This window comes from Homarus americanus, unplaced genomic scaffold (assembly GCF_018991925.1).
Source record: "Homarus americanus isolate GMGI-L3 unplaced genomic scaffold, GMGI_Hamer_2.0 scaffold11022, whole genome shotgun sequence".
NCBI lineage: Eukaryota > Metazoa > Arthropoda > Malacostraca > Decapoda > Nephropidae > Homarus > Homarus americanus.
Window position 1 is genome coordinate 9,492,388 of NW_024737068.1, and position 14,150 is coordinate 9,506,537.

Sequence of the window (14,150 nt, forward strand, 5' to 3'; positions counted from 1 at the left end):
GTGAACATGCCTTACACCTTGGGAATCCTTTAGAACAAGGTCACACAGTTATGGCACAAAACACACAATGCACTATACACTTCACAGTAAATTACTGTCACTGACACTGCTCAAAGTTGCTATAAATTCTTTGAAGAGACGGCCATTAGCGGTGGTTGACACAGAGCAGGGGTCCATAAGCCGGTCTTGCCACAAACTTTACACTTCACTTGTATAATGATCCAGTTAATTGACACTGGGCCATGTATAAGTTCTGGGTATCAAGTTCTATCTACAGGAGCGAACACAAACACCTGTAGAGTTTTCGTAGGTTCTATTTACTGGATAAACAGAGGTACACAATGGAGGTAGCACTCCATACTCTGTCTGGGGGGTCAACTAGCCTTTTAGGCGACATGTGGCAAGTGATAAATTAGCAGCTTCCATATGTCGCCAGGCACATTAATTAAGCGTGTGGGACATGGTAAATACAATGCCACATGCTGATAGCTAGGCTGAATAAATAGTGTATATAAATGGAGCACATGCATAATATACATACAGCATACATAATATACATACATATATATATATATATATATATATATATATATATATATATATATATATGTATTTATATATATATATATATATATATATATATATATATATATATATATATATATATATATATATATATATATATATATATATATATATATATATATATATATATATATATATATATATATATTAACAAATAAAGAAAATATTATCAGAGAAATCACAATAGGGGAAGAACTAGGGAACAGTGATAACAGAGAAATCAGGTTTAACCCTAAATTGGGAAACGAAAAATAATGACAATATGGTCAGAGTCCCAGACTTTCGATCTGCCGAATATGAGGGGTTAAGAAGGGTATCTAGGTGAGGTCACCTGGGAATGGTCAAGTCAGTTTCTGGTAGGAATGGGTGAGGTCATTGGCGACACAACAATTGAACATGACTATACTAATTCACTAATATACTACATAAAGCACAGGAACAAAATATACCAAACAGAAAAATTAGGCCAAATAAGAATGAGCCAAGGTGGATGACCAGAAAACTTAAACATGACATAGGAATAAAGAAAGGAATTTATCAGAAATTAAAGGGAGGGGAGGAGCATCTCAGAGATAGGTATAATGAACTATCTAGGAATGTTAAGAAAAGTGTAATAAAGACAAAGAGGGACTTCGAAATCAGGATAGAAAGAGACTCCAAGGTAAATCCCAAGGGATTTTTCTAGGTATATAGGACTAAGGTCAAAAACAAAGTGGGACCTTTAAATGAGAGAGAGGGGAAATGATCGATGATAGTGAGGAAATAAGCAAAGCATTAGACCGTTACTTCTTATCATTTTTCACAGAAGAAATTCATGAGAAAACGCCAGAGATGGAAGTGATATCTAGGGGAAATGAAGAAGAGAAACTAAGGGATATCACGATCAGAAAAGAGGATGTTCTTAAGAAGATAAATAAATTGAAGAAGGCAAAATCCCCGAGGATGAAATTTTCCCTCGAGTTTTGAAAGAGTGTAAGGAACATACTAGTGGACCCCTCGCAAATTTATTTACAAAATCATTAGACACGGAAGTTGTGCCAGACTTGTGGAAACAGGCAAATGTAGCACCCATATTCAAAAAGGGAGACAGAGCATCAGTGTCAAATTCCCGGCCGATTAGTTTGAAGTCAGCAGTGAATAAATTTCTTGAATCAATTATAGCAAATACCATCCAATCGCATTTAGAGAAAAACAAATTAATCTACGACTCTCAACATGGATTTACAAAGGGAAAATCCTGTCCAACAAATCTGTTGACTTTTTTAGGAAAGTCTATGAGGTAGTAGATAATGACGAAAATTTCGATGTTATTTACTTAGACATTAGCAAAGCATTTGGCTGAGTACCGCATCAGAGGCTTCTGAGAAAAGTTAAGGCTCATGGTTCGAGGGGAAAGTTTTAAATTGGATAAAATCATGGCTCACCGATAGAACACAGAGGGTCAGCGTAGATGGTTTTAAATCTGAGTGGGGCTGTATAACTAGTGGGGTTCCCCAGGGGTTAGTATTGGGCCCACTCTTGTTCATAATCAACAGTACATAAACGATCTAGAGAATGGGATCAGCAGTATGACATACTTAAGTTTGCAGATGACATCAAAATAGGGCGGCAGATTAATTTAAGGATAAATGCAAATGCATTACAGGAGGATTTAAATTAACTGCAGGAGTGGTCAGAAATGGCAAATGATATTGAACACCAGCAAGTGCAGCGTACTTAATATTGGAAGAGCAAATACTGTCAATGTATACAGCCTTAACAACATCAACCTAGAGAAGTCGACTTGTGAAAGAGACTTGGGGTACTTGTAAGCCCGGACCTTCAGCATAGAAAGCAGTGAGTTAGTGTTCGAAATAAGGCAAACAGAGTATTAGGTTTTATATCTAGAAGTGTGAGTAATAAGAGTGCGGACGTCATATTTCAATTATATCTTGCGCTAGTCAGGCCGCACCTAGATTATGTGTTCAGTTCTGGTGCCCTTATCATAGAATGGATATCAACTCACTGGAGTCGATGCAGCGAAGAATGACGAAAATTATTCCGGGACTAAGAAAACTTCCATATCAAGATAGATTAAATAAACGTAACTCGCATTCCCTAAAAAGACGAAGAGTGCGGTGAGATATGATAAAAGTATTTAAGTGGGTGAAAGGAATCAATAAAGACGATATAGATAAAGTTCTTATAATATCTGAGCAGGATAGGACTCGTAGCAACGGATTTAAGTTGGATAAGTTTAGGTTAAGGAGGGAGATAGGAAGAAACTGGTTCACAAATAGGGTAGTAGACGAGTGGAATAAGCTTAGCAGCTTTGTAGTAAGTGCTGGGACGCTGGAAACTTTCAAAAGGAGGCTAGATGGATTTATAGATGATAGAGAGTTGTAACTCTCGACAGGAGCTGCAGTGCACAGGCCAAACGTCCTAGTGAAGACTCCTTATTTTCTTATGTACTTATGTTCTTAAATGTTAGGGAAATTTTTTTTAACCAGACCTTACCATTCAAAGATTTTTGAGATTTAAAGATGTGGTGCCTAAAGAACTGCAATCGTCTGTAGTATATTGATATGAGTGTCTTCAATGTAATGCGATTTATGATGGTAAAACAAAACGTCAACTTAAGGCCCACTGCTTTGAACACCTGACTAAGTCAATTAGGATAAACAGGTCGTTTTAACAACTCATCTATAGTGCTATTCGTCAACACACTCTCGAGGCAGATCACCCCATCACAAGTCATTCTCAGTTGTCGCCTCACTGAGTACACACATGTAGCTCTGCATAGTGTTCTCTGTTATTTCTCCAGGTAGAACCTTCACTGATCCACTGGATTTGTAAAAAATTTTGAGTAGCTGACTAATTGAGTTTATAATGTTGGGCACATTTTTTTTCTTTTTAAGATCATTAAAATACACCCAGATATACGCAGCTTGATAGAGTATAATACACCAGATATACACAGCTTGATACAGTATAATACACCCAGATATACGCAGCTTGATAGAGTATAATACACCAGATATACACAGCTTGATACAGTAAAATACACCCAGATAAACACAGCTTGATACTGTATAATACACCCAGATAAACACAGCTTGATACAGTATAATACACCCAGATAAACACAGCTTGATACAGTATAATACACCCAGATAGACACAGCTTGATACAGTATAATACACCCAGATAAACACAGCTTGATACAGTACACCCAATACACCCAGATAGACACAGCTTGATACTGTATAATACACCCAGATAAACACAGCTTGATACAGTATAATACACCCAGATAAACACAGCTTGATACAGTATAATACACCCAGATAAACACAGCTTGATACAGTATAATACACCCAGATAGACACAGCTTGATACAGTATAATACACCCAGATAAACACAGCTTGATACAGTATAATACACCCAGATAGACACAGCTTGATACAGTATAATACACCCAGATAGACACAGCTTGATACAGTATAATACACCCAGATAAACACAGCTTGATACAGTATAATACACCCAGATAAACACAGCTTGATACAGTATAATACACCCAGATAAACACAGCTTGATACAGTATAATACTCCCAGATAGACACAGATTGATACCGTATAATACACAAAGATAGACACAGCTTGATACTGTATAATACACCCAGATAGACACAGCTTGATACAGTATAATACACCCAGATAAACACAGCTTGATACAGTATAATACACCCAGATAGACACAGCTTGATACAGTATAATACACCCAGATAGACACAGCTTGATACAGTATAATACACCCAGATAAACACAGCTTGATACAGTATAATACACCCAGATAAACACAGCTTGATACAGTATAATACACCCAGATAAACACAGCTTGATACAGTATAATACTCCCAGATAGACACAGATTGATACCGTATAATACACAAAGATAGACACAGCTTGATACTGTATAATACACCCAGATAGACACAGCTTGATACAGTTTAATACACCCAGATAGACACAGCTTGATACAGTTTAATACACCCAGATATACACAGCTTGATACAGGCCCACAGTATCCCATTACCTGCCTACTCTCCGTCAGGTCCTGGGCTGGTGTTTACTGTCTACCCTGAAGCCATCGCTACCATGACGGGCTCTGTCTTCTGGTCAATCATCTTCTTCCTCATGCTCATCACGCTCGGTAAGTGGTCTGTTTATTACTCTTATCTATTCTATACTCTCTAAGTAGCCTTTTAACCTTATGCCCCTTATGCTCCATAGGTGACCTTTTTATTTACTGTCATCTTTGGCAGGTGGCCTGTTTGTCTTATGCTCATCACGCTGAGGAAGTGGCCAATTTAAAATTCTTGTCCCTGTTCACTATGTGGCCTGTTTACCATATGGTTTTCACACTCGATAAGAGGCCCCTTTATTTACTGCCATTCATTCAAAGTAATCTGTTTCCCTCATGTTAATCATGCACGGTAAAAGGGCTGTTTACTTGTAACTGTCCATGTCCGATAAGTGTACAGTTGCCGGCTAATGTTACACCCATTGGTGGCGTTTCTCAGTGATGAATGAGAAACAAGTTTATCACAACAATTACGACGGTTATTTATCAATAACTAGGCTGCTGAATGTAGAGTCGTGTAGGGACATTGTAAATACAACACACCAGTGGTTCCCATACTGAGGGGGGCGCCTCGTGTGAGAACCACTGCTGTACGCATGGAGGCAGCATAGTCAGTACTGCACTCCACTCCACTGCATCCACTTCCCGAGGTTGTAAAAGTAGGTACCCACTTACATCTGGGTGAATTGAGAGTGCCCGAGGATTGATCTATAGAACAGAGGCGAGCGCTGTATCCAAGTCATTAAGTCATTATATATCTACATGGTTGTACAGTCAACAATCACAACCAAATTTATGCACCCCTGGGCCTGACGGCCTTCGCAACGATCAGTGACTGAGGCCCCGTTCATTTGGTAAGGTTGGCACTTCTGATTGTGTAAGGCATTGTGAAACCAACACGGTGTATTCTGTGCATTACGTATCGTTAATACACATAAGTTAACAAGGATACATATATAATCTGTACGAGACTATACAATGTTATAGCATTTTATACTATGTTGTAATAATTTATAGCTATTATTGAGTTAAAATTTTTGTATTGTATTATGGAACAACTAGAAACAACATTAAATATAAGATTGGTGCATTTATCCAAAGATTAGGGAATGCAGTAGTTTTTTAAATCACCAATTTTGGACACTCGTGACACACTGACACATGATACCCGAAGTATTTGGAGTGCTCTTGTTATGACCAAATAGACATCTGAAGATGTCTTGAATAAAGACGAAAGCTAAGGTGCTCCGTTGTTCCCATTTTCCCGTGTGATTTTATCAAGATTTATCTTATCCACGTTTTCATTGTGGATTTACATGAAATATATATATATATATATATATTTCATGTAGATCCACAATGAAAACGTGGATAAGGGAAACGTTGTTTCCCTTTTCCCGTGTGATTTTATCAATATATATATATATATATATATATATATATATATATATATATATATATATATATATATATATATATATATATATATATATATATATCCCGGCTTAACCAGCCTGAGGTTGTACATACACTAAACTAACTAGTGGGGGATAATGAGAGTAATCACACTAACTTCGCTGTCATATCAATTGTCACGTATCTTGTGAACAGCGTAAACCACCACCTTATATAGAATAATAATAGATCATAGAAATGTGGCCACTCCTCATGTTGAATTATGATATTTTATTAATTAATTATTATTTACTTCCATACATTTAACAGCCTTGTTAGAAATAAATTTTCTTAATAATTTTTTTTAGAAAATTGTCTCATTCATCACCGCGATGTTACCGCATGTAGTGAGTCGGACCAAGGGGTGGATCATTACACACGCACACACACACACACACACACACACACACACTAGGAATAACTACAGTATGCGGGGCATCAGGTGGATGACTCAGGCCAGAGGGATCCCCCATAGGGGCTTCCTCTGCACCCGCGGCAATCTGTCTTCCTCCTCCCTCCCTCCTTCCTTCCCTCCCTCCTCCTTCTCACTCACCATTGTCTTGAGGCCGTATTCCCAGCTGTTCATGTGTAATATTTCCTCCTTTTAACTATGGGTTCAAAAATACATCTAAAAAACTAAAGACTAAGCTACGGTTCTTAAGACACGAAGGAAAAGTCGATCGAAATCGCCTTAATTAAACTGTCTTGTTACCTTCTTTTCACTTAACAATAATTAAAAGCGATTATTTATGCATTTCTATTTATTTCTATTTGCGAACGTTGAGAATTTGTACCTTAGGCTCCTGGGGCCTAGTCAGGCAGCAAAGCGGGGAGGAGGAACACCAATAGGGCAGATGTAGGTCATTATAGTGGCTGAGTACACACACACACACACACAGACACACAGGTGAGGGTATACTATCACCTGTAGTTACGTACTGTTAATTGAACACTCCGTCATGAAGATGCTGCGTGTTGGTGGTGTTTTGTTGTCCTATGACTACATAATAATAACAATAATAATAATAATAATAATAATAATAATAATAATAATAATAATAATAATAATAATAATAATAATAATAATAATAATAATAATAATAGTAATAATATTAATAATAATAATAATAATAATAATAATAATAATATGATTATTATTATTAATGATAATGACAATAATAAGATACAACTCGAAGATGATGATGGCAATAACGATAGTAGCCTTGATGATGATAATGATGATGATGAGATGATGGTGATGATGATGGTATTGAGAATGCCAGTTTTAACAATAAAAAAATGATGACGCTTACAAGTAGTTATCATAATGCTAATGATGGTGCTAATGACATTAATAAAAATAATAATGACAATAAAAATTACAAATTCTCTCCACTACAGGTCTGAACAGCACTTTCGAAAGTTGCCGTAATAATGATGATTATTATGACAATGAAAATGACAATGACAATAATAATAACTAATTCACCCCTTCCTTACAGGTCTGGACAGCACGTTTGGAGGGCTGGAGGCCATGATCACTGGGCTGTGTGACGAGTACCCACGTCTACTGGGCCGACACCGAGAGATCTTTGTACTCTTTCTCCTCGTCTTCATCTACGTGTGTGCTCTACCCACCACCACCTACGTGAGTAACACTCTTGGAGACTTATAATACAATTCTAGGGTGAGTCTGGCTCCTGGAAACTCATCTTTACGAAGGGGGAGGCTTGAAAGATGATTTTCAGGGAGTGAGGAAAGGGTGTAGTTTTAGATGGGGTTCTAGCATGGACCCCCACTGGATCAGGAAAAGAGAGAGCCAAGATGTGTAGATGCAGCTTACTCTCCTGCCTCACCACATAAATCAACTCACGCGCAGCCATCATCCAGCTCATCATCATGCATGTAATGCGAGCAATAGAAGCTCCAACAACTTTCCCTGAATACGAATTCGTAACTTTTCGATTTACAACAGGTACCTACTTACTGCTAGGTGAACAGGGACCAAGGGGGCTAGGAAGAGTGTCCAAACAACTTTCCGCCGGCCCGGGAATCGAACCCTTGACATCCTGCTTGCTAGGTAAGAGCGATACCGCTCTACCACCGGCGCCCTTCATCATCATCAAAACCCGTATACCCCCAAAAATTCTATAGCGACGGACGAGTAGCGACGGGGAGAGGCAGAGATTACTGCTGGGAGTCTCTAGTCACAACTCCGCACATGGGCGGCAGAAATAAGATAGACGTTTATACATTGGCAGGATCTAGGCAGCAGTGCAATCTGGTCCTGTCTGTGTAACTGAGCAGCCCGATCGAGGAGCCGCTCTGCTCAGCCCACATAAGGAGGGGGCTAGAAAAGGTGCCCTAAACGTAGCCTACCTAAAAAAAAAAAAACCTGAATGGGAAACCGCACCCAATAAGGTCATCCTTATGCGGTCGAAAACACAATCAAAATCACAGATCCAAACAAAACAAACTATACAACCTCTTATGGTTACTGCATGGAATGGCAGGACCCATCTGGATACTGGCACAAATGGGCATCCTGAAAGAAGAACCGCCCTTGTGGCTAAAGAGCTGGCTTGGTATAACATCAACATAACAGACCTCAAATAGTCCCAGCTTCCAGACGAGGGTCAACTCACAGAACAGGAGTCTACATATACCTTATTTTGGAAAGGTAAGCCTGCTATGGAGAGAAATCGCGTTTATAGAGTTGGCTTTGCCATCCACCAACGCATACTAGACAGGCTAACTGAAATGCCTATTGGGAACAACGAGTGCCTCATGACGCTTCGAGTCCCACTGAATAACTCACCTCATGCCTTTTACGCCGACCTCGACAGAGTGCTAACCTCTATCCCCAGAGAAGAAAAGGTTGACTCCTTGGTGACTTCAATGCCAGAGTTGGCAGAGATGCTGACATTTGGCATGGAGCCATAGAGAGAAATGGACTAGGCAGTGTAATCCAAACGGCCTACTCCTCCTCAGCAAATGTGCTGCACACAACCTCACTATCACCAATACCTTGTTTAGGCAGGCCTACAAGTTCAAGGGTTCGTGGCAACACCTACGATCCAAACACTGGCATCTCATTGTCAGAGAAAGAGATGGCTGAGAAGTCCTTATCACCCAAGCCATGCGTGGCTCAGACCACTGCAACACTGATCATCAGCTCGTCAGAGCCAAGATCTCACTTCACTTCGTCCCAAAATGGCGATGGCAGCAAGCTTCCAGAAGAGGTCTTAACACTAAGCGTCTGGAAGAACCGGCGGTAGCACATGCTTTCAGGGAGCAGCTCGAACATGGGCTGATAAATAACCCAACAACAAACAACCCAAGTCCCAGTGCCAAAAGGGGTATTTTCGACACTGTCATGACAAAAACCCGCAAAGAGACCCTCGGCCAGATCGAAAGAATACACCAGGACTGGTTTGATGAAAATGACCCGGCAATCAATGTAAACATCAATGATTAATGTGCCTCTTTAACTGACTGGCAGAACAACCCTCAGTCTCGAACCAAAGCTGGTACCTTCTTCAAGAAGAAAGCAGAGGACCAGCACGAAATCTGCAATCAAAAGAATGACTGTCTTAAAAATAAAGCATTGAAACACAAAAATTTGCAGCTCAGCACAAGATGCGCGAATTTTTCAATTCCACCAAAACCTTTTATGGGCCAATCATTCGTGGCAGAGCTCTCCCCCCTCCACCCCCTCCCCCCTCCGCTCATTTGACGGTAACTCCATAATTTAAGATGGTGAAGGCTTCCTTCAGCGCTGGAGAGAGCACTACCATTCACTGCTCAACCGAAACACCGATGTGGCTGTCCTCACTGCCCAACAGGACCCTCAGCACCCAGAGCTGACCCAACTCAGCTATTCTCCATCCATGGATGAGGTAGCTACTGCCATCAAACAGATGAAAAATAACAAAGCCTCAAGGCCTGATGGCATCCCAGCCGAGGTGTATAAAGGGAGGACCTCTCCTTACCAGGCATCTCCACTCTCGCCTGGAGAATACAGTATTTGGGAAAAGGAGGAAATCCCCTAAGCTCATAACGACGCCTCCATCGTCAATATTTATAAGAACAAGGAAGACCTATAAGACTGTGGCAATTACCGCGGATCTTGCTGTTGTACTATCGTGCACAAAAGTCGTGTCCACTACCCAGCCACAGTGAGGTTTTGAATAGCCTTGAGTCTGAAGTTTCGAAACAGCTGGGGGAAATGCTATGGTCGGCCAACAGTTGTCGCCCACTGTAGTGTGTGTGTGGGGGATAGAGGAGGTGGGGGCTGGATGAGAGGCAGGTTTATTTATTATTTATACCACCAAAATTTCAATCTGCCTTTTTAACTACATTTTGTCTTACAGTTGTTTCTTTATGGTTACGAATTCATGGAACAGGTGCAGTGCCCTAGGTGCTTATTGCCGCTCAGGTCACAATGATACTTTAAAGAATGGAATATATTAAGGATTAAAGTGAAATATGCAAGGATCAGCGTGAAGGGCCTTGGTCAGCTAGTTTTAGTCAGCTACCACGTCACAATTTTGTTATTCCGACAAAGAGATTATTTTAATATTTATTTATATTCCACCCATCCTTTGCTTAATAAATATTTGTGATAATATGCAATATTATATAATTATATACTTATGTTAAAAAGAGTGGAGTGAAAAAGTTATCAGTATTGTAAAATAGTATTCAGACTTAATCAAGTTCCAATTCTTCCAAGTTCCAGTGTTTAAACACCCCACCACAATATGCAAGCTTCATATATTTTGGAGTGTGCTCAGTTACTGTTAATATTGTGTGCTGAACATCATGAGCATTTCAATGATGGTAGCAATTGTAGCTATATAATTATATTGTGTTATCAGACAACACATTCCACGACGTGTCATACAGATCATTGTATACCACACAATACATAATTTGTGGCTGTTAAGTTACTGTGTTGTGAATTTTCATGTGATATAGTTTAAGACATCATTAAGGACATGGATTTAAGATAACACTGTAGGTGGGTTAATGTATATTCATTGTATTTACAAACAATACTAAAATCCAAACAATACACCAATACACACATCTTAGTATTTGGTCCAGCCACCCATTGCGTTCAGGACTTCATCAAGGCGATTAGGGATGGAGTCGACCAGCTTCAGGCACACCTCTGGTCATCGACGTATATTCTCCCACACATCTTAAGCTTTGGCCTCTATTGCTGCACAGGTTCGCTGCTCCCCAATATCCCAATCACGTTTCATCATGGCCCAAATATGTTCAATCGGATTAATATCACATCCTAGTGTTGGCCAGTCGATGACCTCAATTTCAGGGTGATCCTGGAGGTAGTCCTTCACTATGTTGCTGGTATGAATGGGACTGTTGTCATGAACCAGCCTGATAGTGTGGGGGGGCTGGAACTGCCATAGCCCGGACTGTAGGAATTAGCACTTGCTCCAGGATGTCTACATACTGCTCACCAGTGAAACAGCCATTGATCTTGACTAGTTCACCTGGCCCATGTGGCCACATCCACACCCAGAATGACACTGACACCCTACCACTCACTGCGCGATGTTGAATGTGTTTCTCATGGTAGCCTGTGTTGGGGAGCCGCCAGCATTGCCTTGTTCGGCTCCCACTGACCTGAACACTGTTTCATCGGTAAATATAATGGTTCTCCAGTATTCTTCTCTATGTGGAAGGTGTTCCAATGCAAGGCTGCGTCGACACTCCTTGTGAGTAGGTGTTAGCCACCCTTTGTGAGCTGGAATATGGCAGTCGATCCCGGCTTCATGAAGTCGGCGTCTCATTGTCTTGTGATGGCAGTTGAGGCCCAGATTTCTTGTATGCTCCACTGATGTTCGCATTGGATATGCCGTTGCAGCTGCCACAATCATGGCGTCCATCCCTACCGACGTTACTCGTGGCCTCCCGCTTCGAGGTTTCGTCTCCACTGAGCCCTCTTCCTCCCACCGGCGGATCCACCTCCTAATCGTCTTGGTGCTCCTCCCCACTTCGACAGCATTGTTCGGCACAGTTGCCCCGTCTCTCCACATCCCGATGATTTGGCCTCGCTCAGCAATCACTGCCAACGAATTTGCTCGTCCTGCAGGCATATCTGAAATGGCAGAGTAATATTATGTTGTGGTAACTGATGCAGGCTTTTATCTACTAGAGTAAATTAATGGTATTAGTAACACCTAGGTTAAGTATTATTACTCTGACATAACGTTTTGGTAAATCTTTTTGGATCAACTGCCCAAGAAACTCTTCCTATTTCATGAATTCATAATGAGCTGCAAGTGGATCCTACTCCCCCCCCCCCAAACCTCCACCACCCCCCCTGCGACTGTAGAGTGAACATTCGCCGATAATCATCATCATCATCAAGATTTAGTTTAACCAGACCACTTGCACCCATTTGAGTCTCTCCTCGGGCTGGCCAGAGGGATTAGTTAACATATATTTCTGTTTCTATAATTTAGTGTTATATTGTTTGGAGGAGATTACAGTATTTCAAAAAGGTCAAAACTGAACTTAGCGAAAATTTGGGGGTCTCTGCTAAAATATCTTACATTGTAGGGTTAGTGAAGCACATTGTTCGATACCGATTATAAATATGGCATTAAATGAGAATTTGTTGGACTGTTATTTGTGTTCGGCAGTTGGAGCATATAGGTGGGGCTCCATTAGGGGAAGACATGAGTTGGCCATGCGTCAATCGCGTATGCCCAATTCTTAGACGATTCAGAATAGTTTTGTGATGTCGAGAGAATTGTTTTGATGAAGACCAAAGATACACTGATGATTTGATCATTTTTAGCTTATGACTTGTTGGTTCATTTTCCCAGGACTTTTGCCAATCGTCAAATATTAATTGTTTATAGGTAGTTAGCCTCGCCGATAATCAAAATATATGGTTTTCCACTGCTTTACATATTTCTTTGACGATTTTCAGCTATGACATGTTCGTCCCAGATTACATATAACTATAATAGGTTACATTACGTTAGGGTTCGTTATATAAAAACGTTTTTCTTCATGTTCATTGAATCGTTCTGAATTCCATTTCTGCTCAAAATACTATATTACCCAACCCAAACTCCCAGGTTGCAACTGGGGGTGTAACATAACCGAGTAAGGTAACGTGTGACAAACGCAGAGCACATCAAACACCATATTTTTATGGTGAAGTTAACTAAGGAGCTCATATAACAACTGTCATATAATTATAATAGGGTGTCCCACTAATTACAGCAGATATTTGTAGAGGTGAAAGAATATGTGATTCTGAGTATAAAACCTCTATACATACAGTATATGGATTTCTCGGTTTACGTTTATCCGCGAGGTGGATTTTACAAATTACGCAAGGCAACCATTACAAATGGCGAAGTAGAGGCGGGAGATACCAATAGCCATAGCAAAATATAGGAAAGGGGTAAGAAGGTTTAGTAGTGAAAGAATGTGGGTTAAAAGGAACAAACTTTTAGGAGAGAAAGTGTGTGGCCTTCTGCCCACTGCATGGTATTGGGTGGTAGGTTGGGGTGACTGGGGCGATGGGAGGGAGGAAAGGATGTGGAGAAAAGGAGGCGAAAGGAAATGGAGGGACCATCCCTATTTGGGTGGGGTGCACCTCATCTTTAATTTGTTTGGAGGGCCCATTCATTATTTTTTCTGAGAAGGGTTACAATTTTTATTATAGATAGAGGGAAACGGATGGAGATAGAGAAGTGGTGGATCAATATCACATATTCTTTCACCTCTACAAATATCTGCTGTCACTCATGGGACACCCTGCAATAGTATAAGGACGACATGGGCTATGCTGACAAATTATTGTGACTTACCTGTTGGTGACGACGATGGTAAAGGAATGAGACCTCGGCATGTTTCAGTGTTCGACATCAACTCCTTCCCCTGGTGTGGGTGGCGCCAACCTTGGTAACAACTTGTGTATTCTCCATGACT

The 14,150-nt window shown here is 40.4% G+C and overlaps 1 protein-coding gene across 1 annotated transcript in view; it reads left to right on the top strand.

The window, feature by feature from the left end:
- The window catches only part of LOC121873071 (sodium-dependent serotonin transporter-like), a 130,938-nt gene that overhangs the window by 87,723 nt on the left and 29,065 nt on the right, over positions 1-14,150 (top strand). Inside the window, 2 exon segments of the mRNA XM_042376388.1 lie at positions 4,683-4,781; positions 7,670-7,815. Coding sequence (XP_042232322.1) covers positions 4,683-4,781; positions 7,670-7,815 — 245 coding nt within the window.